Here is a 27,476-nt window from a genome sequence, read left to right on the forward strand (position 1 = left end):
GGTTCAACGTATCACGAAAAATGTGTACCATCCCTGTTTTCAGCTACACCTCAATTTGGGGCACCGTCCCCCTCTTATAAATACTGGGTATCCCCCTTTTTATAGAATGTTACAATACCAAAGTTTACAGAGAAAAGACAGGAAAAAGAAAACAGTAACCTCCATACCTTAAACAAAGAATGCCACAATGGAGTTTTACGAAACTGATCATTCAATTATGTGGCGAAAGATGAGATGTGTTTTCTGAGCAGGCCTTGGCACAAAGACGATGATAAAATTCAATATTTATCGCTGAAAATTTGTGCTCATAATTTGGATTTGATTTAAAAATCAAAACTGTGTGACAAATGGTGCACTGAGTCGATTCCAATGAGCAAATTTTAACGTGCAAATCTGTACATCTGATTGAAACACTTTCACCGGGAAAGCTTTCCTGGCATCGCTAACACCACGGCTACTGTTTGCCAAGTGGAAGCTGTGACGTCAGAGGCCATATACTATTTACAAGGGAAGAAAATACCCAAAGGTTAAAAAGTACTTATTTTTACACTGCCTGCTTTACTCTTCACCGAGGTGCGCTTATAAATTGTTGATCGAGGGCCTGCAAAAGAATTCAAAAGCTCACACAAGTGGATTTTTTTCCCACCGTCAACCTGCTGAACAACCTATTATCAATTCAGAGGCCGCCCACTGCTAACCCAAACAATTTGTGACAGGAAGGGTAATATCCAGGATTTCCAGAAAGGAAAGGGAAGAAATGTTTGATGATAGATAAAAGTGATTTTTTGGCCTCCCCTGACACACCTGAACTGCTACTTTAGCCGTATGATTACAACATTGTAATCAAATTTGTACAACAGTTGAAATGACATAACTTGAAACAAAACCATAACTTTGAGATACATATAATTAACTTGATAACATTAACAAACCTTGCCTCTCTCAAGGCCATTAAGAGATTCACAAGCAGAGATCTTAGGCATTGCCAGGAGAGGGGGAACAGCTATTCCCAGGAGAGGGGGGAGGAACTATTCCCAGGAGAGGGGGAGCAGCTATTCCCAGGAGAGGGGAACAGCTATTCCCAGGAGAGGGGGAGCAACTATTCCCAGGAGAGGGGGGAGGAACTATTCCCAGGAGAGGGGCAGCAGCGAGTCCCAGGAGAGGGGGGACAGCTATTCCCAGGAGAGGGGGAGCAGCTATTCCCAGGAGAGGGGGAGGAGCTATTCCCAGGAGAGGGGGAGCAGCTATTCCCAGGAGAGGGGGAGGAGCTATTCCCAGGAGAGGGGGAACAGCTATTCCCAGGAGAGGGGGGAGGAACTATTCCCAGGAGAGGGGGAGGAGCTATTCCCAGGAGAGGGGGAGCAGCTATTCCCAGGAGAGGGGGAGCAGCTATTCCCAGGAGAGGGGGAGGAGCTATTCCCAGGAGAGGGGGGAGGAGCTATTCCCAGGAGAGGGGGAGCAGCTATTCCAGGGGGGGGAGCAGAAATCCTTTCTTCACCAAGGGTAGTTGAAGCGACCTCAACATTTTACCCCACAGTCCCTTAACATTTTATAAACTGCTTAAAGCTCATTTCAACAGATGTGTAATGTTAGCCTTGTAAATACCACTCCACAAACTTTGGTAAGAATTCAACCTTGCATTTTATTTTGCTTTTTCTTTGTAAACATGTGTATTTGCTTTAATTTTAGGACACCTGTCATTTCCATGTAAAAACTGCCTGATATTCCAATCAATGGAACGACACGCCATCTATAAGGGATACATTATTAAACCACCAATACACATATAACCAAAAGAGGTGTCTATCATTACAAGAGGTCACTGCGGAAACCCACACGAGAAACTTTGAATGAATAGTTGCTAATCCCCCTTTACTGTATTCCATTCATACAAAGCTCTTCAAAACTCATTTATTTCACATAAATCATGTGTTTGTTGGACCACATGACATAAATTTGCAGAGAACAGTTGATATTCTGTCATATGAACAGCCGAGAGCAATTCTATGCATGAGCTAAATGTACCATACGGTGTACGCAAAACCTAAAACAGTCCCAAATCCTCCGATTTCAGTATGATTTTACATACACCCTAGGGGTTAGGTTAAGGTTAACGATAAGCACTGTATAAATCATTTTCACTTTTGTTTCTTGGGTTGTAGCCAATAAATAAAACCAATACCTCCTTTGATAAATCTAATTATACACCTTTCAAAATATTGATGTCTTTAGTGTCTGCTCTAAAGTTCATAGCAACTTAACTTAGATGATACCCTTCAGACACAAGGTATCTGGTCACTGATTTGCCCGAGCTGAAAGAGAGAGCTGTACTTTGCACATGACCACTCGTTAGTTGCCTAGCATACTATTATTCCCATTCATAAGTTGCTTTCAGTTAAAAAAGTCAAACCAAGTCAAGAATCAATGAGTTTCCAATAGGATTCCAATCTTCAATTTTGTGACACACCCTTCTAAGTCTAGGGTATATGTCTCCCACATGCTGTGAGAGTGACACGAGGCACGTGCTGTGCAATGTAACATTGAAAGCAGAGGCCACCAGCTGCGTTTTAATGGCACTTAGAAAACTACCCCCTCATTTGGGGTTTTGACCAATAATGTGCAATGACTTAGTACTTTGTATCCAACAGAAAAGGCACTGTAGGAATGACCAATATTAAGACCCTCAGTCAGGTTACGCTAATGGTAAAATGAAGAAATTAAAGATACAAACTCATTGCTTGAATGGTTATTAATTATTTTTATTATGCATTCAGAAATCAATTGGAGCATTAAGAAACTCATTTTGAAATCAACTGATGTTCTACACATACTAGTGCATGTAGGCTTGACATTCTTACTGATACCAGATTGGTGTAAATCAGAGACCGTGGTCTACGCCTGTCCTCCGATGGCTGTGACAATGTCTTGTATCATCTGAGTGGCTTGTTGAAACAGAAAACTGAGAGAAATGACACACAAGGAAAATGAAATGACAACTTTGGAATTTTCAACATTTGTTATTGTTGGTCTTGTACTCACATAATCTTTGTGTCCACTTTTTACCATTTCAGAAAAACAATTCAAACCACTGCGGGCCAAAAATGAGGGGCCGGCGAGCATGTCATTGGTGCTGGATACGTTTAGTGACAAGTCTAGTGCCCAGCCCACTGCCAATTCCTAATCCTTACAGATTGGTGCATATCATGCGTGCTCCATGCCATAGGCTCATGAACCAACGAACACTTCCTCAATTCAAAGTACGTTTTACCCTGCAGTTTATCATCTGTCTTCCTATTTCATAAATATTACCCCAGAAACTCAAAGAATTCAGAAGTCTTATAAGTAGCCTTCATTGATTTTTAAAATTGTATCATTCAAACTAAAACAACCTTAACTGGATAGAATGGGATTTGAACCTGGGTCACTGTACCAGTGTTCTACCAACTGAGCTATCCAGCCTTACGTTGAAAGCTCTTCCCATTTGTCAATATCTTTGATCAGGAGCGCTAGTCAGAGGCCATAAAACCTGAAACTCCATATTACCAGAGTGAACGCTCACACGCACAATTATGTGAGTAAAAGACATTAGCGCGAGAACCAGCCCATGAACCAACTCCATTCGTTTGTACGGCATTCACTGGTTCTACATGACATCACACTTTTGGTACTCATTCGAACCTGGGGTCAGGTCCCAGACCCAATGCAACTGGTGGGTTATTGTGACCAGCTACTTAGGTGACTCACTTATCCGCGTTTGGACCAGCAACATCATCTTCAATATGCTCATTCCTCAGTTTCTGTAAGTCCTCAAGTTTACTGTTAACAGCTGTCAGACAGGTCTTGATTCCTGCAACCTTCTTTGTGCCTGCATGAGCAAAAAACACACAGAGGGTATCTACAACGCCACCTTCATTACTTACATTCTCAAATAAACCAATCCAAGGTAGGTACCCAAGCCAAATCTTGACTGAGTACATATTTACCTGAGCCTCTTGGAGATGCAAACCATATGAGAGATGGCACAAAAGATGTAATTAATTACCGTGACTGACGGCATGTAGAATGTATACCATCCCCACCAGATCCTCAACGCTTTGCACAGCATTGGATGATGTACACTGTTCTATCTCATTGACAAAGGACCTGCGTAACAGTGAGAACACAAAGGGTTTAAAGGTCAAAACGTATCTAGACTTAAAAAAAGAGAAAAATGTCGGAACGAATAGTTTCGTGCTAAAAGAGTCATCTTTGTGTGTGTACGCATAGGGGGGGTGTTGAAAGAGTGGAATGCCTGTACATATCTCTCTGATAACACTAAAATGATTTTTAAAAATATATATCTGATTTCTGATATTTTGTTTAAGGTCATTTGTGTCGAGCTTAGTGTATTGTGTGAGTTTCAAATGGATATTTAGACGTGGATAAAAAAATGTCGAGAGTTCCGACAAATTTCACTGCGTGAGGTTCTCTCACAGGTGTTTTAAGTCAAAAGTGGCTCTGACAACTTGGGACTCGCTTTGTTAGGTTGGATCACATATCCATCTATGCTAGAACTCAAGAGTATGAAAGTGACCACACATTACACTAAATTACAGATTGTAAAAGGTTTAAAATACAGATGTTAATCTGTTTGTTTTGAGTTGTGCAGTTCTGAGAAGATCTTGTTGTTCCAACTCGACGTTTCTTGAACAGCGTGCTCTGTTTGTTATCAGGGGAAAGAGCACAGTATGAAACGTCACGTAGAAACAACTGATTCTTTGCAGAGCCACACAGCTCACAGAAGACATGAGCTTCCACGCTGTGAGCTCACTCTTATCCATTTTGTTCATGTCCACCATGCAAACCTATATGTCATAGCACTAAACTACAAATCTCATCATGGGTAACATCGCGACAAGTGACAAAGTGTCCACTCAGTCAGGGTACATACATCCAGAATATTTAGAGACAATTACAAGCAGTAGAAGACATTAATCAATCACAGCCAATGATAGCATTAGGTACTATCAGCCCCAAGCTGGACCAAGAGAGGGCGCAATTTCCCCAGAAACGCGGGTTCCATCGGTCGGAATGCAATTCTCTTGTTCCCAAACTTCTATGAAATGCATGCATTACAATCGTATCACTACAAAATGAGCATTCCTACCAACATTGCTCTTTTCAACCGATGAGGGGGTGCTTCTGCTCAAGGTCAATACCTTAAAAGTTCTTCAACCTTGAGTAACCTTTGACTTTTGTACACTACCTAGAGGATTTAATTTTTCAAGAAATAATCTGGCCATTTCATCGTGTCAATATTGAGCTTGAATTACCCCAGCATGGACTGTGTCCGTGCTATCATGTCTAGCAAGAAAGCAGACAGTGTAGGTAACTTGGTCACATCCTGGCAATGGTCCAGCCCGCCTCCTTGCATCCGATGCGTTACCTCGGCAACGATGGCAGCCATGACTGATGGCATGATATCATAGGCTGGGGTGCCTCGGACACCTTGTTGTTGCTTGTGGCAACAGTGCAGGACTTCCCGGACGGCTGGCTTGATTGCAGTCAGTGTCTGGGAGCAGAAAAAGAACTGGTTACAATTCCGTGTTTGTAACCATTTGAAAGACCTAATCGATATATCATATAAACTGAAGCAGAAAATCCTTATTCTTCAACTTGAATACATAACAATCAACAGTTTAGAGAAGAAATATTGAATGTCGTATCAGGAAATATTGCTCCAGTGTCCCAAGTTACAGTTATGAAAAAGTGGCTGTGGTTATGATATTCGCACTTAATATTACTTTGTTACCGAATAGAAACTCCATTCGCAGGTGATTGAATGTGAACATATCTGTAGCCTACATTCTTGAATTGGATAAGTACACATGTTGTCCACAGGCGCAGTGGGATGGGGAGACTTCATGGATCAATCTGTTGGCATTTATCCCACACTGAGTCAATGTCTACCTTCAAGCCCTCTCACCTTCTGTACCTGCTCGCTCTGCCCATCTGAATCCTCCATGATTCTGTCTGCCAAAGCCTTGACGACACCACCCAGCAGACGGGTCGGTACTGCCTCATCGTTTACCTCCCTGTCCTGCATCACGCTCTGGTGGGGATCTTGCTGGGTTATCTGATATAAAAGCCTGGTGATGTCTGGAAGGTGCTCAAAACCGTGGCCTGTGCCAAGACCCCAAGACAAACCGAGCAAAGAAACTGATTTTAAGTCACCGCATTTAGATCTTATTAACTGCCCCAAACTTAACTGACTTACTGATTCAAAACAAATCACCAAACAAATCAGAATCAATAACATATCATGAGTGTACGCTAGAATTAATCAAGACAGTCATAGGCTTCCAAAACTCTTCAACAGGTTCACTGGTAATACGAAAAGCCGGTTTTTATAGGCCTTGTTGCTACTCGGTTGACATTACAACAGTGGAAGGTCAAAACTGTATCAGGAAGAAGGTGGACGTTAAAGTTTAAAACCCAAGTCTGTTCAGCACCTCTGCACATTATCAATGCAACCTTTGTTAAGCATTACGATATATTTGTCATTGCTCTAATGTACTACAGAGGAAGCCCAGAAACACAGGCTGTGTTGTGATTAACAATATTGTTTAAAGCAGGTTCATTTATTTTGTCTTTGTCTAGTGAGTCTTTGCTGGATACTACTTTGTTGGTTCCCAAGCTTTATCAAGAGATACTCAACACTTTTTAATATGGGCGATTTACAACAATTTGTATCCAAGGGTTTGCAACGTATTACCCAATCACAACACACAAAATCTGTTGACCAGACTTTCCAAACGCACATTGCACTGACAGATTTCATGCATTATTATTGGCCAACGTGTTGCAAACTTTTGGGGGCGCACTATCGTGAATGGCCGGTACTAGCTCATGAGTGCATACCTGTTTTAAGAAGCAGCTGGCAAAAGTCAGCTACATTAGACTGGAATGCCCTGTCACCGATTCCAAGCATGACGGTCTCACTGCTCATGCTCAGAATAACCTGCAATGATTGTATTCAGGACAAAAACTCCTGATTGGACATTTGGCATTGTTACCAGAAAAACCTATCAAGACAAAAAAAACCATGCAGCTAGCTCAAATGAGATTGCTGTAATAGTAAGTAGGCCAGTCCATTTGTGCATGAAAGTGAATGAAGATAATGCAATTGATTGCCAGCAGAATGACTGCAATGTACATTCCAATCAATCCAAAAGTCAACATCATCTCACCACAGCACAAAATATTTTGGAGGCCTGGAAAAATACAACCTTTTCCCTAAAATGGATGAGTTTATAAAACACCCCTAGAGAAAAAAACTCTTTGAGTAAGTCAAGTAAACTCAACCACCGCACGATAAATTGTCTTCTTAAACTCTCTGAAAATAGTTTAAAAAGCAGTTTTGTTACACCTGTCAAGACAATAGGTGTTATCTTGCTTTCTTTTAGAGTGTCATCAAGGAAAAGAGCTGTGGTGGGAGAATACGTTAATAAAAAGCACAGCATCCCATCATGCAGTAAAAAAATATGCACCATGCTCTCTGTTTAATGGATTGTAAACAAATGATTTCATTGTCTTTTTCATTAACAAGAGTTCATATCTCAAGTGGTTGTAAACTCCAATTTTGTCCAAACATAATTGACATACCTTCAGGATTTCTTTCCCAAGATGAAGTAGATTCTTCTCCGACTTGTCCATCGCCATTCGTTTAGCTGTCGGGCAATCTTCCTCAGATCGGCAATCTGTTCCGAGGTCTGCTCCCCTTCGTATCATGGGCAGTATCTCCCTATCTGCCCAAGCAAGGAGCTCAGTCAGACTGCTTGCTGCTCCCTCAAGGAAGCTTGAATCCTGATTCTGCATAGACATGACAATTTGGGTAATTCCATGGGTACAGACTGACATGTTGGAAGGGATCATCACAGCTTATCCTGTTCCGTCGAACGGATGGCTTCAATGATTCGGTTACTACAAAGAAATATCAAGGCTCAGGTTCATGGAACTCCTTAGCAGAGAAGGTATTACTCAGGTCAAAAAGTTGTGCTTCATGTTTCACAACTTGCCCTATTTTGACCCTATTTTTTGTGGGGGAAATTTCGAGGAAAATGTGAAATGAGAAATGAGGAAGTGTATCCATTGTACTTTAAACATCGTGCAGAAAGTTTCAACAGACATGCTTCTCTGCAAAACAAAGTGTTGTTCATTTCATTTGAAACAAATGCCACCAGATCTCACTTGCCGTTGTTATTTTTAACTCATCAGAACTCAGCTGCAGACTGAATCTGTATAAGAAGAAAGTGCCCAAAAATCCTACCTGCCTAACTTTCAGATGGCCTCAGTAACTTAACGTACTGAGCAAAATTCAGCCGGGGACCAGCCACAAGTATTATATCAAACATACCATATTGATTGGTATCCAGTTCTGATTAGCAAATGGCAGCAGCACCTGGAAAATGTATGCCCTCAGTACAGCCACAAACCTGGAGCCCAGATGATAGCAAGATTTTGTTTCACATTACAGGCTGTCGCTAGAGCAATGTTGTAGTTGAGAACATCACGAGACTAGGCAAAAGATCATTCACAAGACCAGTCCGAGGACCGGACACATGACCATCAAAAATAACAAGGTCAACAGTGACAAAGGAAGGCTTTTGTCGCACAGGTCATCTGAACAACTTGGGACTTGAATTCAAACTGGAGTTCTTGGGTCGGTCTTGTCATGGTCTTGCGATAGTTTCAAGAAATCTCGACTACAGCACCGCACTAAACACATCCATGTCCGATTTTCTCACCAGCTGACCAGATGTAAGATGGATTTGGAGTCTACAGTACATCTGGAGGGATCCCACCATGACCTCATCAGTGGCTAGGTCACTCAAGGGGTCAGGGGTCAGCAAACGCTGCTCTAGACATGGCTGAAAATGAGAGAATTCATACTAATATAACTTTTCTGATAAACTGAATATTAGCCGCTGAAAATGCTTGGTGAACTTTTGGGTGAAGTTTAAGTTCAAAGTTTAATTCATGGAAAGACTCCACATAAATGATGGTACATGCAAAGATATATTATTGTACTTACGTCACACTAAGTCTATTTAAAAAAGGTCGAGCCACGTTTTTACAACCTTTCTGTACCTAATGACAAACACTTCATATCCAACTATCCTTATATTAAAGACAAATCGACTTTCAAAATTGTTTTTTCTCAAAATTTTGTGACTTTAGGGATGCTGGTCACATTCTTGTTCAGAGAAGTCAGACAAGTCAAGATGTACTTTGTTGAGGCCTAAACTTACCGAGTGTTAAATAAGTCAGCCCACAATCAGGCTTTTGCCTACAAACTAAAATCCCTGGTGCCTCTTTTATCAACATTTCAACATACATGAAGCAGTGTCTCTAGGAAACACAGTAAAGTAGAAACAAGGAAATAGAATAGATATAAATGATAATTCTTCACTGCTTGATAAATGCCAAAAAGCTTTTCTTCTTACTAGGGTAGTCTTGAGGGTGGAGGTGAGATCTTGAAGCTTATCCGAGCAGGACGCCAGCAGAACAGACAGGCAGGGGAAATGAGACAGGAGCCAGTCCAGATAGCTCAGCGCAAGAGATGGCCGTGGCTGAACAGGGTCACGGAAGCTAACTTGCCGAGATTTCTTGGACAAACACAAATATCAGTGTAAATATAATTGAACGAAGTCAATTTGACGTTAAACACAAAGATTCCAGCCTCTTGCCTGATTTTGCCAGGAGGCTCTCGGAAAGCAACTGCGATAACATACAACGGAAACTACCCTCGAACAAGGCTAACAAAACAGGAATTGTTGTTTGTAGCTGAAGGGTCTGTCATGTTTTCCTATATATACAATCAGCTGCTAAAAGTATGGCAGGCTGTCGGTACAAAAAGTAAAAGAATAATTCCTAAGGTGTTACAAATGCCAGGTACCTTTTTGTATCAGAACACCGAATAATACGCATACTACTAAATACTAAAAGAAAAAACAACCCTATCTAAAATTAATAAGACAGATGTCCATTTTGAACAAATTTGAGGTAACATCGAAAACCAACCAAAAGGTGATATTTCTGCCAACTTTGGCCACCCATACAAGTTGTAGGCAAAATGAGAGTGATCTTTATGTACTGTGCATGCCAATGCCAAAGAATCTGGTTTAGACATGACCATACGTGGTTAGATACATTGGTGCAAAATGTGAGACAGCCATGCTCATCTGTTGCTTATAGTTCTCCCAGATTGTATCTGCTCTACACGTGAGCAAGCCGTTTGGGCAAAGACTGTTATGTTATTTATTTACACTCGGTGCATAATGCAGCAAGGGTGTGATAAAACCTGCTTAGCAGTCACGTTGGAACATTACGTCATGAACGTGTCATGAATAAACATCTGTCGCACTACCAGCAGGGATCATTTACAATTTATCATTTATCTCAAATTTTGTGAGAAGGAATTTTTTGTTTAAATGACTTTCATTTTGGAATAAAATTAAAGGAGATGTGTTGAAGGAAGAATTTTATAAAATACCAGAAATGCTTCATGACCAAATAAACCACTCTATGAGCAATGAAACATTGTGAAAACTTGTTTCCAACGTGTCAGAGACACTGCTTTTATATATCAGTTATCTCCAGTTTAGCAAATAATACAAATTTGATGCAATTGTATGTAGGCCCATTACGATACCATCCCAAGGCAGACTGAACTGGTCAAAAACACTCACCTTCTTTGATTTTGGACTGGTCCTGAGTGCAGCCACCAACCAATCAGATATGAGCTCCAGCACATCTGAGCCCCTCCCCCAGGACACTAGACACTCCAGGAGGGGTCCAAAGTCAGAAGAGGTGGCAGAAGGTGACATGGTCTTCAGTGTCGTCAGACAGCCCCGACTGTCAAAGCAAAACAAAGGTTTCTGAAATTATTTTCTGAATGATCACTCTGACCCCAACAATTATTGAAGATATGTCTTTGAACACTTCCTTTCCTAAACATATCCTGTTAAAGATGTGATTTGAAACATTAAAGCATTTCAACAGTGAATGCGCAATTAACTGCAGACTCATAATACTCCGACAGCAATTCTTCAGACTTTGTAAGGGCATAAATTCTGCTCGGCACACTTTTATGCCAGGCTAAACTTACAGTTTTAAGTTTGGTCATGGTCAGTTTTTAAACATAAAAAATGGTCCAACAATGCATTAAAGATGTACTTGTACACCGGGTGTACAGTTGATGCTTTGAAAAATACTAAATTGCTACAAACTGCTCAATGACAAAGTGAACGGATACAACTTGAAAATAATAAATTGAGGGCCCGACCAATCCGAGCAGATTCTCAAAGGCAAAACAGAACATGTTGAACAAGAATGCCATGTTAAGTTAAGAATGGACAGACAGAAACATTACACGCACGGAAGGACGAGGAAACATGATATACCCCGGTAACTTTGCCAGCAGAACACGAAATAAACTTACCACCTTTAATAAATAAATACAGTGCATCACTGACAAACCTGAACGTTGGAATTGATGATGACGGCACATATCCAGCGATGACTAGAACAGCCGACAGAGCACGACCCTCCTGCAAGGGAGGAATGATTGAATACTGATAACAGCAAGGAAGCTCACCGCAAGTAGCCTTTGGTATGTGACGATTTCAAAGACGGTGGAAATCAAACAAACCAACACGAGAATACGCGTGAAGGGAGAGAGTGGCATGTCAGAGATGCAAATCCATGGGAAGAGTTTATTTTGAATAATGGAATAAAGGTGAAATGACCTCAATCTTAACTATGATATCAATGACCGACTGATCACAACAACAGTATCCAAGTTTTTGGGCCCACTAACAACCTTGATCAATAGCCCTCATCACATGACAAACAACGTATCATCTTTAACATGAAATAAGCACTGCCTTCGGAGCCAACATTTTTATACACTTCCATCTGATAGGTTCAGGGCAATTTGGCTCAAAATTGGGCTAACCATCACGGGAGCAAGTATTTGCTCCCTAGACAGCTGAATTTGTCAGTTTACGGGAGCAAGTAGCTTCTATATATGTTCTGGAATACTAAACAACTATAGGCCAAACAAAATAATGATTGTGCTTCCTATTACATTGAAGAAAAATAGATTCGGTAGGTGGGTAGCATCTTTTTTTTCTTCTTAAGTTTTTGAGTCAAAAATTTTAGGGTGGGGGATTTTTTTTTCAAATTAAGAAGTACTTTTGATGTTCTACGGTGTACTCCATTCAAGTTTTTTTTTTTGCAGATTTGTAACTTGAGGACCGGTCTTGTCAAAGATTGTATCCAAGTCAGACCCTCTTCGGACAATTATACATCTGTTTTGCACTGACATTTCAATGAGTTAATGTCCAAAAATTGTTTGAAAGCTCCCACAAAATGATGCAGAGAGCACTTCAAACCTGCATGATGATGCATGACACAGTAACTTTGTGCACCCCGTACCAGTTGTCATGAAACCCTCTATCGGCAAAAGCCAAAATGTACTAACCTCATTTCAAGCCATAAAATGAAATGGGTGCTACCGTGAGTTACGGTGGAAATTGTTAGTCTGATTTGAGGAAAAAAAGTTCAGGAATTATTTGTGGCAAGAATTGAATAAAAAGGGCGTTAGTACTTACGATTTTCTTTATAATTTAAGAGCACATCTATGAGAAAAATGGGCACTTAGCTATCTGTGGCCAATAATTTCAAGCCCTGGGTATAATCATTTTGGGTATTTTGGAAAACAAATGCTTGGACAGGAAACTTCATGTGGTGCCAAGCTTACTGCATTCATACCTGGAAGACAGTCAGGAACTCTGGTAGAGCCTTGCTGAATCTAGACACAAGCTGCTTCTTAGTGGTTTGATTCTCAGGCTTCAAAGATAAAACAGAGACAAGAGGAAAATGGTTACATCCACAACCAAACCAGGCAGAATAAATGGTCACATCCACAATCAAACCAGGCAGAATAAATGGTTACATCCACAACCAAACCAGGCAGAATAAATGGTCACATCCACAATCAAACCAGGCAGAATCCAAGCAGATTAAACCTATGTTCCCAGTTAGTATGTGCTTGAATGCTGAAATAATGAAGTACTCTAAGTATAGAAGTACATTGTAGTTGAATTTCAAAGGAAATCAGCGATGATATTTTGAAGATCTTTAAGGTATCTTTTATCAAGGCAGCATGCCTCATGTTTGCTTTTACAAGCTCCAACTCCTATTCTGAAAATGATGCAATAAAATTCAACGATAATACAAAGGCCTTGGCTGGCAACCTGAGTTGATTAAGCACCTTAGCCAGTTGATCATTGATCCCTGTCCACAGTACAGCTATGATCTCCAGCATTCCTTCCATGATGTCGGCGTCCTGCAGGCTCAAGCTTTCTTCATCTCCGTCCCCGCCTCTCAGGCCAGCCTCGTTCTCCTTCCCCTCCTCCTCCTCGCCTGCCTCCTGCCCCTCCCCCTCCTTTCTCTGGGGTTGACCGTTGGCAGACTGGGCCTTGCGGATGCAGCCCAGGATGCACTGACCAAGAAGCAGCAAGAATTTCCCTGAAAGAAAATCTTCAAATCTCAGCACTATCTGTGATCATAAACTACAATATTTGGTTAAAGCACTCAGAAATTTACCAACGCATGCAAACAAATGTGCATGACTATACTCCCAAGAATTTGGTGGTCTTTAGTGGACAAAATAAGAATTTGTGATCTTGGTCAAACTCAGACAACTATTGTATATTCAACAATCCAGGCATATACTTGGCCCTGAAAGCAACACAGAAAAGAGTTCCCTACAGACCCATACAAAGATAATGATTACAGTACAGAATGTTCATAAGCATTCTTCTGGGACCATTCATTTGCAGCCCCCCCCCCTTTCTGAAATGGGACTAAAGACTAATATTTTGCTCATATCTCTCTGGACACTAGAATTTGAAAATCAAGCAATTTTCACAATCGTGAACCAAAGAGGATCTAAAAACAAAAACCAAATGAAATAAACTAAAGTAATAAATGGGAAAGTTTGTGGTAGCACCATGTGAAGGAAATATCTCTTATGAGTATGTGTGGTTCTGAAAAGGGCCGGGATTATACTCAACGTTTCGGACTGCAAGCTCAGTCCGTCGTCAGGAAATTAAAGAGATGGTGATGCAGAAGCTGTTTATGCTGGACCCCGTCTGGCATGAGTGCCCAGCTGAATCCACCACTAGCATCCTCGTCACACCCCACTGCATCCAGTCACCTTATATAAACAGCTCCATCTTCAGCATCTCTTCGGTCTCCTGACGACAGACTGAGCACGCAGTCCGAAAGGTTGAGCATACTCCCGGTTCTTTTCCGAACCACACATACTCATAAGAGATATATTCCTTCGCATGGTGCTACCGCAAGCCTTTCCACTTATTGCTGTCTTTCACCATGAATAGCCTAAAATTCCATCTAAACTAAAGTAAGCAAAAAGTATACATACAAGCAGATAAAATAAACTCCTAGCAAAATCTCAAAACATTAACCAAGCTGAACAGTATATTTATGAACAAAACCTGTAATCACAGTGGTCAAATCATAAATACTGCTCCTGTCCTGTTCAAAAGAAGACAGAGAGATGCTCTTACAATTAAACATTACAATGGAAATGTGTGGAACATGTTCTGTTCAAAAGACAGTTGTAGAGAAAAGCGTTTACAAAGCCCACCTGCAGTAGCTACTGACATATGTCGGTGTGCATACTGATAAAAAACTCTAATAGCTGCAGGATTAGTCTGGACGAGGGCGATGCACCGTTCTATCTGGACTTCACCAGTCCTGTCCACTGGCTGGAGCGAATTGAAGAGCAAGGAGACGAGGCGACGAGCCACAGGGGCTGAGTCCTCCACCAGCTGGCCGAGCAGATGCTCCATCGGGGTTATACTCCAAAACTATCCAGAATACGCATGGAATGTTACAGGAAAACAACTTATCAATGGCCTTGTCCAAATTTTCCATTTTTTTAGGAATGAGTTATGCTGCTCCAACATCAAAAACAGACTTTTAGAAAACCATGTTCAGTGGGAGGAAATCTGTTACCACTTTGCGTTTCAAGGAAAGTTAACATACATAATTGAGGAACTCAACAGAGCAAGTAAAGTTTCAGATTACGTACACATTTAATGCATGTATGCATGACTCCATGACTTGGCTACTTTCATTTCATTTCACTTTCAACTCATAATCTGGACAACTTGTATCTTTTAATTATTCTTGGAGGTTCAAGTTATCAGATGTAAACAGCAACCAACAAAAACGTGATTGCGCCACCAGCACGTGGTACACATGGCCTGGCCGCGGCTTTGTGACTGATTTTATCCTTTTTAGATGTTTTGTAGCGTGAGAACGTGCAGATTGGGCCTATAGATAGGCTGGTCAAGATTGCAGGTATTTCAATTTGAATTTTTAGTAAATTTATGGGAGAATCAGCGATGACATTGCATCATCACTTTTCTTCGGCTCCACTTTGGCTCCTCTTACCTTGATGGTTCTCAGCCCTTTGACCTTTAGCAGGAGATCAACAAAGGCCACACGGACCTTTTCTGAGGTGTCATGGATGAAGTCTTTCAAGATGGGCAGCAGGTTCTTCAGCAAAGGGTGACTCAGATGGTTATCCAAGAGGTGCGTCAGACCCTGAAAGGATCACGGACATAGAAAAAGCACCTGTCAGGTTTTATTTCAGTTAGAACTTGTCTGTGAAGTTTCTCACTTAGTCCCATCTACAAATGTACATGACGCCAGTAGGTCCCACATATGACTTGTGACCAGAATTTGCTCTCGATTTATGCGCAGTACAGTGAAATATGAGTCGAGTGGCATTAACAATGGAAAGAAATCTTAACTCAATGGCCATCAGCCAAATATCAAAGTTGACAGTGAGAACGAAATCACTGCAAAGCACAATCTCGCCATTTCTTGTGCTGTGCAGTAAAACTACCAATAAGAATTCCTGAAATCCATGTGAAAACCGTCAGTGTTTACATGCCTAGAACCGTACAAGGCACCAACGGCGTGAGTAACAAAGCCAAAGAAACAACTCCGTCTGAATGACTCTGGGTTACCCTGTGAACTTCTCACTCCACCAAAACGTAAAGTTTCAAAATTGTCGGGAATCTTTTTCTGCTCTACTTTTTGCAATACTTCACCTTAAAGACAGAAGCCCTGACATCGGCTGTACTGACGTCAAATGCCATGTCTCTGATGAGTTTGGTAATGAAGGCTTCCAGCGTGTGGCCTGGTATCAGCTCCCAAAAGACACTGGCAATGCGACAAATGCCATGGACACCGGTCACACGGACTACCGGGCAGGGGTCATCTAGCAGATCCTATTGAATAGGGCAAGAAACAATGTGGAGTGGCATTATTGGTCTGGATTTAAATGGCATTTACTGATCTCCATATTGTGGATGTACACGTATCTCTGGAATCTGCTAGGGCTGTGCCGATTCTTCATTTACATGGATATTTAATTAATTATTGAATATTCAAATATTTATTTCCACAACTAAAACTACAAATTTGAAAGAACCACACCTCAGAGTTTTGATTTGGTGTGCATCTAAGAAATGTTTACCTGGAAAATGTCAAACTGTTTTTGAGTGAGAGCGTCAGTGTCCTCCTTGTTCGATTCTGGATCTTGCAGAGGGAAGGCGTCAATCAGGAGAGCAGCGGCATTGGCACGTACACTAGCATTGGCAACCTAGCAGGCATCCAGAGGATCGAATAGAGGAAAGTCAAGACTAATAGCTAGCATTGGTAGCAGCAAGATAAACATCCATGGGGTGGGACACAGAGGCTTCCTCTGGCTTCAAAGAATGGGAGTCTAAAGTAACTGTTTCATCTTGCCAATGTGAGGGCAAAGGATGAGGCCACTTGTTTAAAGCCATATCTGCCCTTGGCCCCTTAACCCTAACACTCCTCCATCCTTCACCTGTTGGAGGACTGAGGAGTGTTAGGGTTAATTAACATAATTAATTGCTACAGTGATCAAACACTTGTTGCATACTGTTGGATGCAGCTGTTGACAGAAGTGGTTGTGTTGGATATTGCTGCATGAAGCAAGTTACCAAGAGGAAAATAAGACCATGAAATCATCAGGAATTAGAAAAAAAAACTTCACAATTACTTGTGGAAGACTTTGGCAGAGCACATCATTTTTTTCAGGCTACAAAACTATTCCTGCCTGGTCCTAACAAATTGTTAACTTAGTGATAAAAAGTACATATTAATGGATATGGAAGAATCTGGTCTTGTTTCCGTGAACAAAAATGTGTATGTGACCTTTTCAGCATTGGAAATGTATGAAAACATCACGAAACGAGCGCCTGGTGCTTAAACAATGAAAATACTTTTCTGGTGAGATTCATGTCTTGCAGTGTCATTAATACAAGGTCACAGCATTACTCTGATGACAGTTTAATGTGTGTCTAACAGGATTTATTTAAAGCAACATTTTAAGATAAGGCACAGTAAGTACAATATGATAGCTCCACGTACGGTACAGGTCAGAATTTTAGCTGACATGCGAACACGCTTAGCATGTCAGCGTATGTCGAGTCAAACAGACACAAAGGAGTTACCCGTGAACACAAAAGATGCTGACCCCTGCATAACAGAGAACACCAGCACTGCAATCCGATCTGCCGAGTATAAACATGCACACGCTACACGCAAACCCTAGAACAGCCAGGCCCTTGTTGGCCGGAGCAGTCATTTTCCTAATTTCCCACAACGAAAAGTATTCAGTTTGACTGCAGCTCAAGTTATTTTTAAATTCCAGGGAAGTGTTGTCAGTATTTTACCTTGTATGTAGCAGGCATCACAAAATCATTTTGTTTATCCATACAGGATCGATGAATGTGCCATGCAGGCAACACTTTTGGTTTATGTCTGAATTGTTCACAAAATTTCTGAGTCTGGCACAGAAAATATTCGAGCGTGAGATCAATTTTTTTAACTGAGATGATTATAACTAGCAGTTTTTATGACAAAACATTTCCTAGATTAGAGAAAACTATTTTTCAAGAAATCCACAAAATATAAACGGGGTTTGACCTCGCCGGTCCACTAGCCAAATTTTAGTCAATACGGCCCCCATGGCGGCGATCCTAGCATACACACTCGAGCTCAGTGTGTTCAAAATCGCATGAATTTATATTCAATGTGAGGTGGGGATTTTTCCCATCAGCTTTCAAGCTTTGAGCTGAAAAACCTACCTAAAAATGGCTCTGATTGTGACATTAGGACCAAACTGAACGGTAAAGATTGTACCGAAATGAAAGGAAGTCGGGTCTGCACTAGCAACGTGCATGGACTGGCTACACACAACGGACAAAGTAGCCCCCATGTGAACTTCATAGATATGCATATCGTGTTAGCATGTTGGCTAAAATTCTGACCTATACTGTACTTAGGACCTCATTGTAGGTAAATTAACATTTGATCTTGTAACTGCAGTAACAGGTCTGAAAGGTAAATGCTGACCAAGTTTGCCTTACCTTAACTGCTCTCCATATGATTGGTTCGTAGAGAGCCAGAAGCATTTTATCAACACCTTGCTGGCGTTTCTGCTTGCAGAAGTAGCTCAACAGCTGCAAGTAAACAATTGCCGACGCAACTTTCATTATAGATTTTGAAAAAAATTGGCAAACCAGGGTGATAAAAAAATCTGTTTTTCCATAAAGTCGAGCACTCAGCAATTTCCAGAACATTCTAGGAAGTGTCTATAATGAGTCCTTAAAAAAAACTGAGGGAAAGAAGACTTAACAAAGAACTGTGTAAGGGATGGCAATAGTAATGAAAGACGTACTTATCCATTCTAAAAAACTTTGTTGACGTATAAACTGACAGTAAAATTTGTTGGGATAATGGATAAAACATCTTGACAACTGTTGACTTGTTGCTGAACATTTTACAAATACAAAATTCTGTACCAAGCTCCACTCAACTCAACAAAATACTCTTAGGAGAATTTTCATATTTTGGCTTTCCTTACTCATTACCACCATGACAGAAGAATCTTTGATCTTTCAGAACACAACATAATTAGCTGAAAACAATCAAGAAGTTGTAAATATAATGCAATATGAAGAGAACAGCAATAGTTGTCATGCAGTCAAGGTACATAACCAAGATGGCATCTCATACCTGTCTCAATGTTGAAGCCAATGATCTTGTGCCAACACGTGAGGCATGCACAGCATGATACATCAAGTCTTGGATACAATATTTCTCCAGTTTCTGCAATGGGAAGGCTCACTAATATCAGCTCCAAATCAACGTTGAATATTTCTTACATTATCTTTAATTCAATTTCTCAGTGAAACTATGTCACGGTATATCAGCAAGACATGGCAACACTTCACTGGGCGGGCACGTCACATGTTCTTATTTGGTCGTGCAAAGCATACATGATCAACATGTACACAAACAGGGTCAGAATTGGAAACCACATTCCTTGACTTTTCCAGAACTATCCAGGACTGAAATGTGACATTTAAGACCATTTTGCAGAGAAAAGATGTTTGATATCATGAACCTGAAGGCTGCCATAGCCACTTCTACAGACTGAAAAGGATATAGCCTGTAATCATTAGTGTATTACCACATCAAAAAAGGCCCATTAAAAATAACCCTTACCTGATCTTGATTTTCATGACATTTCTTATGACTTTTTCCCTCTGACTACAGGATTCCAGGACACCCTATTTTCCCCCTAATTTTTCACGACTTTTCCGTATTTTACCGTTATTCATTATTTTCTCTAAATGGCAACTATTAATAGCATAACTCTGCATTTCAATAAAATCATCATGTATTTGATTTCTATAAAGGCTGTTGAAATGTTAAGCTGAAAATATAAGCCCTTACCTCCAACATGGGACCACTAGCCACTCTCCAAGCCTTGAAGTATATCTCGCCATAGGAATCAATTAAGGACCTAAATATGCATGTGAGATAACGATTTACATGTGATGTCATCATTTCCCACATGAAAGCAAATCCAGGCTCTTCTCATGACTACAAAAGGACTTCTGATTGTAAAAAGTTGAAAAAAAAAAAACAAAATCAGTCACAACATCCCGTATGTTTGCTAGTTAAGCCTTATATTTGTTATTTCTTTCTTATTTATGCAATTTCTGAGCTTTTTGTACAAAGGGTTTTGTAAAGCTCCTTTGGGTTGGAAGTGCCTAGATACTTGCAGGGAATTACCTGGGGCAGACTGGTAGCTGGGTCTTGATGGTTTTATGAAGTCTCTCCAGGAAGGTTGGACTCATTGTCAATAGGAAACTCAAGAATCGACGACCCTGCATTAGCAACAGAAAAGCCCAGGAGAATTCAACATTAATTACCCCACCAAAAATGTCAAAATGTTACCACATTATAAAAACTGAGTGGAATGCAATCCATGATAGTAAGTGGCATGAAATATTTGCTCACTGAAATACAAAGGCGGAAAAGTTTCTCCTTTTTTTCAGTGATTTAAAACCCTGCTTGAATTGAAAACTGAAATACTGGTTTGTCAAAACTTTAAAACGCCTCATTCTGAATGAATTACCCTTCTTTACGTTTCAAAAGGATTACCAACCGATGAGTATAAGCTTCTATATGTTTAATTGTGGATACCTTCATCCGTGGAGCACACAAAGAAATCAAATTTTACGGAAATCTGAAAATAAATAACACACCTCTTCGAAACTCAACAATACAGACAATATGAAGTTGAGCTAAAAATCTCAACACCTTCGCCGACAAATGTAAGCATCATTCCAATTTCATATTTTGTATCTGTTTAAGGCTTCCATTTCAAACTGGGTATTTAGATTCTACTAGGAGGGAATAACAAGGACTCTAAAAATTGGTAGTTCTCTCATCAAAACAAGCCGTCGACGACAGGGGACCCTACCCACCTTGTCTTGTTTAAGGTAATTGCGTCTGGTCATACACTGCTCCAGGAGATCCTTCAATGTTGCACTACTCTCTTCCTCCAGATTAATCTTGCTCAGTGCCTGGCGTAAGCCGTCTACACTCTTGACATCAGCGATTGTGGCGGTGGGCTGTAGGCTTCTGACTAAGTAGTACATGAGGGTGTTAGCTACAAGCTCTTCTTGCCCCGCGTGCTCACCGGCCCACCTGGCAAAACATCAGAAAACGTAACGTTTTCGGCAGGAATGTCTCATTTCAATTCTTAAATGCGAAAGTGCACAACTGAAGGGCTGACTAGAGTTGATATATTGGCTCTTGTTCCAATTAGAATGGAGGATTACTTTGGGAATATCTCAACTATCACATAAAACACAAAGACATGTTTATGGTCATTTTATCTGAGAGCAACAATTAGCATGCTTGCAGGTGACACTGTAACACATACCCACAGGAAAGATCCACTTAAAATGAGTCCTTAAGTCTGGACTAAACGCTCAACCATTTTCTAGACTCAAGTTGGAGTTGCTGGTGACAACAAAGAGTGGAACATTTTGCAGAAATCAGTGATTATCAAATACACGTTTAATACAGGACTCAAACCTGATTTTCTGAAGTCAATGCATTTTTGGTAACTTTTTTCAGTAAATCACTATGACTCATCGTAAACGTATCTTTCCAAATAGCTTAATCTACATCCATAAGATACCAATGACCTTACAGTGATGTCTTTTTAATATACATCAGAGTAAACTTCCAGGCAGCACACCAACATCTCATGACTTACAGGCAGGGTAACAAAACTTTCATACAAGCCGTCTTTATATTCTCGTCAGGGGAAAGACTGTATTTAAAAAATCTGCAAATGTGCATACCACTTCTCACAAAGTTTGGCTATTCCTTGCTGAAGCTTGCTGGCTGAGTCTGGAAGATCTAACAAGACACCTACAAAAAGTCAAAATGAACAAATAAAAACCAAGGGCCATTATTTTTCTTCTTAAGAACAGTAATTTAACCAAATTTACAATCCTATAATTTTTGAATTTTGCTTGCAATTTCCTATTGTCTTGGCCTAAAAATGTTCGCTCAAATAACTACTTTCCCAACGCCACATTATGCACACATAAATTCCTTTGTATACTTGACTTCAACAATTCAAATGGGGATCATCAAGATCAGGCACTGATTCAACTGGGAACTGTGGAATGTTAGTTGAGACACGGGAATTTGAACTAGATAAAAGAAGATTAATCTGAACAATTTGAATCTGATCTATTTCAAAATATCTACGTTATTTTGCCTTTTCCTGCCATCTTTGTCTATTTTAAGCCCAAGGTGGAAAATTTCAACAAAAAAACCTCAGATGGTGACTAAAATCAGTGAGATGGGCCGCCTCACACTTAAATAGGCAGGGCAAACACTGCTATATGCCTTAGATATGACAGCTTGGAAACCTCCTCCTGTATGACTGTATGAAGCAAACAACAAGCCTGTCTTTATGAATATTTGGCTCTTGTGAGCACAGAGTTGTGGATTCTAATCCCATCCAAGCACACTTTTGATCTTTTCCACAAAGTTAGACAACACTGCAAATACATCAGTTGTGCTGGCAAAAGCCAAGTATAAAATTAACGTCCCTGACGCAAAGCCAGTTAACATCATTTTCAGAAGTGGCTGTGCTGTTACGATAAACATTAAAATCTGGAAACTTGTCTTCATCTAAATGTATATTGCAGGTTACTAGACGGATACTGGGTATCTACTGACTGGCAAAAGTCTACAGAAAATGTTAAAGCAAATGCATTGCAGTTACCTCCAAAGAAAACTGGCCTCTACAAACAGTTAGCACTGCATACTGCATGTGTACACTGGACACCGTCTCATACACTCACCATGCAGATAAACAGCTGTCTCAAACATAGGCTGAGTAATGATTGGCTTCTCCATGGTCAGACACATAGTTGCCACGGTAACAATGCCCTGGAGGCAGGCATGGGTTGCTAAGGAAGACTCCTATGTGTACGTGTCAAAGGTCAAACAACAAGGGTTGACACAATTAAAGCAAAGAAATCACGATTTACGACAAGGTTATTACAGAAATAATAACTAATGGAAACTGCGCCGAGTTCACGGAAAACAAAACAATTATACCTTGAGAGATAAACTGTAAGTTTAACTTATTTTTTCATAAAAATAAAAAGAAACATGGGAAGACGGGAGAAATAACATAAAGGTTATTGGTTTTGATTATCGTCAGAAATAATAGTGACTAGCACACTTGTACACACCCAAACATATACATGTATACCCACTACAAATAGTGACAAAAGCAACTGATAGACTGTGTCTATTTATTCCGTTGATTTTGAGTCTTAGTTTTCTGACACAAGTTGCAGCCAACTGAAAAGAGATTACAGACTCACACTTTTCCTGTGAAACCTTCTTTGCGACATCTTGGAAAACAAGATCATTACATATACATGTATTTCAAATCCATGCTCAAAAATTTACTGATGACTAATTTACGATCTGTATAGACCTTGATAGAGCACAGATTTGTGCCCATCTGTTCTGAGTTGAAGTGCACCCTCACTGAGAAAGGCAGGCTGGTGTGAAGTTTTCCAGCCGGGTTCCTGCAAGCGTTAGGCACGCACCCAAAGACCAAACATTCCAGCAAAATTGCATTGCATGTACTCAGCATGGCCCGTGACAAATGTGCATAAACTTGCGCATACATGGTGAGTTCGTACCAAAAGACCGTCATGTTCATTTAAAAATATGCCCTCTTTTGTTCCCGCTTGGAGCAGAGACCAAAATGCACAGCAGAACTGACAGAGCTAAACACAATAAAAACAGAATTGTTCTGACAACTTCCTATTGCAAGACCAGACCATGGTTATTGACAGCTGTTGGGAATGCTGAACTGACCTTGTTCCCTGCCTCCTCTTCGCTACCTCCTGCAGTTTCAAATGGTGAATGGAGAAGAGTAGATGCACACATCTGATTGAGACCAGACCAAACACGTTCGTACTGCTTACGGGACAAACTCTGCAGAACCTCCTCAATGGTGAAATCATCATCTTTGGCATTCTAGAAATTAAAGCCAAGGCTGAAGATTTAGGAAATTAAAGTCAAACTTAGGACCCTTGAAAACAAAAATACCATATAAGTTACAATTATGAGACTGTTTGCTGTGAGACAGACTTTGACAAAATCAAAAGTTTGCTATTCCTTGGTATTCCATATTCCACCTGTTACATTCCTGGTCCATATTTAACTGATGTTGGCACACAGACAGGTGCTGACAAGACACACTGGTATCATTTGCATGTCATATATATACATGCATGTGTTGGAAACTAAACACTAAAGATGCTAAAAGGTTACCAATGTTGTCACGTGGTCAAGGCAAAAAGTGTTCGGACTGCCAGAATGTGGAATACATTGCATAAGCGGTAGCAATCAGGCTTAACTTGAAAGCCGCAATTCTTGGCAGTTTTTGGCCCTTATTACAAATAGTCCAATTACTATGGTAATGCCCAATGTATCTCCATGATCGCAGCGATGACTCCAGATGCCATTCTCTCTTTTGTGACTCTGTATGTTATTTCTTTTGCAGACTGAGCAAATAAAAACGTTGAGTTCAACACAATCACCAGTGCCTTGGGTGTTCCAAGGTGCAGAGTTGCTTTATTCATGAGCATTAATCAGGTTGGGGACCAAACCACAATGTAGCGGCGTCCCTAGTTGCTGCTTATGTCGCCTGTTCAAGCGGAAATGACATCATCTTTATCAGGTCACGTGATAATGATGTAATTTTCCGCATGATTTTGGGAAAATAACAAGATTTGAAATGCCGGCAGCCAACATGGCCGCCATTGCAGTTACAGTTGGAGTCAACGGCAAAATTGTTTCCGATCGCTAGTTTGGAAAATCAACACGGTAAAAATAAAATTTGCCATGGTGAATCGATAGAGATTTTTAATGGCAACATTTTCATGCATAAAGTAAACTTCAGCAAAGCTTTACTGTTTTTGTGTAAACATTTTCATTGGCAGAATTGGACTCCTCTGCCCAACGAATTCAACACATCCATTGCAAGATTTGACCGAAAAATCTCCTCGATCCGCTTTTATAGACACCAAATGAAAGGAAAATTTCATTTAGATCTTGGGTAGCATGTTTCCTGTAAATTTGATCAATCAGAGGAATTTGTTTTGAAGTTTTTGGCTGATAAAGAGATCGATGTCATCTGCGAACTATGATCTAAAAATAGTTCAAAATTACATGTGTGTCATTGTTGCACAAACAAGTGGCGTATGAGTAGTCTGGCGTCGTCACTAGATTGTGGTTTGGTCCCCGACCTCTTAATATCCTATTCTTGATATAATAATAAGAATGACAAATTACTTGGAGTTAAAAAGAGTTTAAAGTTATTCAAGTTTGACTTAACGTGATTTCACTGTACAAAGAAAGAAGGGGTTCTCATGTTAAAGGGAGTTGTGTATTAAAATGTTACAAATGTTTGCTCACGTGCCGCTGCAGGAAATGAATGAATTCATCTCGATCATCATTTTCAGCAGCTTCAAGGAAAGCTTCACGCAGACAGCTTGGGGCCACCATCCTTTTCTTGTAGTGTGTTATTTGGGCATTTCCCTGGAGAAGTTTAAGAGTAAAAAAAAAAATTAGTAAATGTAAGTATCAAAGCAAATCAATAAGGTCATAAGCCGTGTCAAATTAGAGGGGACAAAACCATTAAAACCCTTTCATCAGAGGGGTAACATTATTATACTACTCTCGTTGGGTGTCGGTCACTTCGCCCCATGCCACTTCACCCCTAACCACTTTGCCCCATTTCCACTTTGTCCCATTTCTGCTTTGCCCCATTGATTATCGTTCATTATGTTCTTCAGTAACAGAGGCATAGGCCTAGATGCAACAAGTAAAAACATCGATTTTAGAGTACCCAAATAACAATAAAAGAATCCAACTTTCTAAGGCCAAAACAATGCTTCCGATTTCCAGACTGCCGGACCCAAATTTTTTGGCTATGTTGCAAGATTTCTTCACGTTAATTCTTAGTATTTTGTCTGTGCATTTTCTGTGTTCATCAGTTCAATTTTAGGTTGTTTTGCTTGTACTTGAAGCGAGCGTGTTTCCACAAAATTTCCTGAGCGTCGAGCTTTATCCGATCGCCCTGGTACAGCTGTCTGGATGCATCAACAATTACCAGAACAATGTGAACAGAATTGCAAAGAAATGTACATGTAATACAAAACTGCTGCAAACTGCTTGCCGACTGCAATCACCTAAAATACAAATCTCAAAATATGGAGGGCCTGACGTTTCGATCCTAGCAGAATTGAAGGCGAAAGATTCTGCTAGTGGCGCTAGGGCCTACTGGGATCAAAACGTCAGGCCCCTCCATATTTTGAACAGAATTGTGTGTCGCTTTGAAGTTGGCCTAAACTGGAACTTGAAGAGGATGATAAATAAACCCAATGCCAATGGTTCAACCATATGTATTAATTCACCATAATTATTGGACAACGCAGTCGACATTAATTTAATGCTGTCATGGCTGTAGAGTTTTCTATAATAACTAGGCCTAGGCCTACTGCAAGTTGTTTGTATAACTCCCCACTCGACCATTTTTTGAAGAGGCTTGTAACACACTCGAGCACAGATGGCAAAGTAGAAATGGGGTGAAGTGGGGATAGGGCGATGAGGAAATGGGGCGAAGTGACTGTAAACCCTGTGGTTAGTGCTACATGTATCATAGTAATTAGTATTGTTATGCCCCAACTATAGCATCAGTCCCAACTATATTTAGGTGGGCTTGTCCCAACTAGAGTGAAAATGCCACATTTTAGAAGAATTGTGTCAAGTGTGAGACACATGGACTTGGATAATGTTGAGACATTTCCCACAGACATTGGTCAACAATAGTTGGACCAGCCCAACTGCAGCACTACAATTGGGACTGTCCCAACTATAGTTGGGACTTATGCTATAGCTGGGGCGTAACAGTATCACGATCAATCATCATCATGCCTGGCCATGATTAGGCACACGGAGCGTAGTCTCGATGACCAACAGATACATGACCGCCAACTCCAACAATCACTTAAGTCTTACATACTTCAAAATTAGTTACTGAGGTCTTAGCTATCAAAAAAACCCAATAACATTAAGATGCCCCAAAACGTTACTTACCGAGTAGCAGCAACGCAGCATCCGTTTCCAAATTCGGCGCGCAAAATACAAATTCCTATGTATCACTGGTTTCCCTACACATTGCGATTGCTTTTCGCTGGGGTGGAAATACCAGTTTCTCCACAGAAGATTCGGATGTAGACTACATGACGCACAATTAGCTACGGAAACGTAGCGTTGCAACTTTTAACATTAAAACGTGTATTATGAATGAGGTAAAATAGAACATTGAACAGTTAAGAGAAAGTTAAAATTAGTCAATTATAACTAAGCAACAGAAAAATTTA

The 27,476-nt window shown here is 40.5% G+C and overlaps 1 protein-coding gene across 3 annotated transcripts; it reads right to left on the minus strand.

The window, feature by feature from the left end:
* Positions 1-1,617: 1,617 nt before the first annotated feature.
* On the minus strand, positions 1,618-27,297 carry ncapg2 (non-SMC condensin II complex subunit G2). Of its 3 annotated transcripts, none has more exons than XM_022226062.2 (27): positions 27,190-27,297; positions 25,507-25,629; positions 23,902-24,063; positions 22,866-22,986; positions 21,849-21,918; positions 20,961-21,183; positions 20,263-20,357; positions 19,921-19,990; positions 19,198-19,290; positions 18,549-18,641; positions 16,625-16,750; positions 16,197-16,376; positions 15,532-15,684; positions 14,720-14,942; positions 13,319-13,575; positions 12,817-12,894; positions 11,521-11,591; positions 10,731-10,896; positions 9,486-9,647; positions 8,787-8,909; positions 7,645-7,851; positions 6,901-7,000; positions 5,975-6,162; positions 5,313-5,551; positions 4,043-4,143; positions 3,745-3,865; positions 1,618-2,959 (listed from the first exon to the last, which is right to left on the minus strand). In XM_022226062.2, exons 1-27 carry the CDS (start codon positions 27,208-27,210, stop codon positions 2,893-2,895), a joined length of 3,633 nt encoding a protein of 1,210 aa, XP_022081754.2. In that variant the 5' UTR covers positions 27,211-27,297; the 3' UTR covers positions 1,618-2,892. The 3 variants fall into 3 exon arrangements, with proteins under 3 accessions (XP_022081754.2, XP_022081753.2, XP_022081755.2); XM_022226061.2 differs by having other exon boundaries at positions 5,966-6,162; XM_022226063.2 differs by lacking the exon at positions 27,190-27,297 and having other exon boundaries at positions 5,966-6,162; positions 23,902-24,082; positions 25,507-25,619.
* Positions 27,298-27,476: the final 179 nt, after the last annotated feature.

This window comes from Acanthaster planci, linkage group LG08 (genome assembly GCF_054643075.1).
Source record: "Acanthaster planci isolate LZ-2023a linkage group LG08, COTS_SCS, whole genome shotgun sequence".
Lineage (NCBI taxonomy): Eukaryota > Metazoa > Echinodermata > Asteroidea > Valvatida > Acanthasteridae > Acanthaster > Acanthaster planci.

Excerpts from the sequence above, each read along its gene's own strand:
- ncapg2 (XM_022226061.2), bottom strand. The coding sequence starts at position 27,210 with ATGCTGCGTTGCTGCTACTCG. Across the intron at positions 18,642-19,197 it reads TGGCTTCAACATTGAGACAG|CTGTTGAGCTACTTCTGCAA; the intron begins GTATGAGATGCC and ends GTTTACTTGCAG. Across the intron at positions 3,866-4,042 it reads TCTACATGCCGTCAGTCACG|GCACAAAGAAGGTTGCAGGA; the intron begins GTAATTAATTAC and ends TTGCTCATGCAG.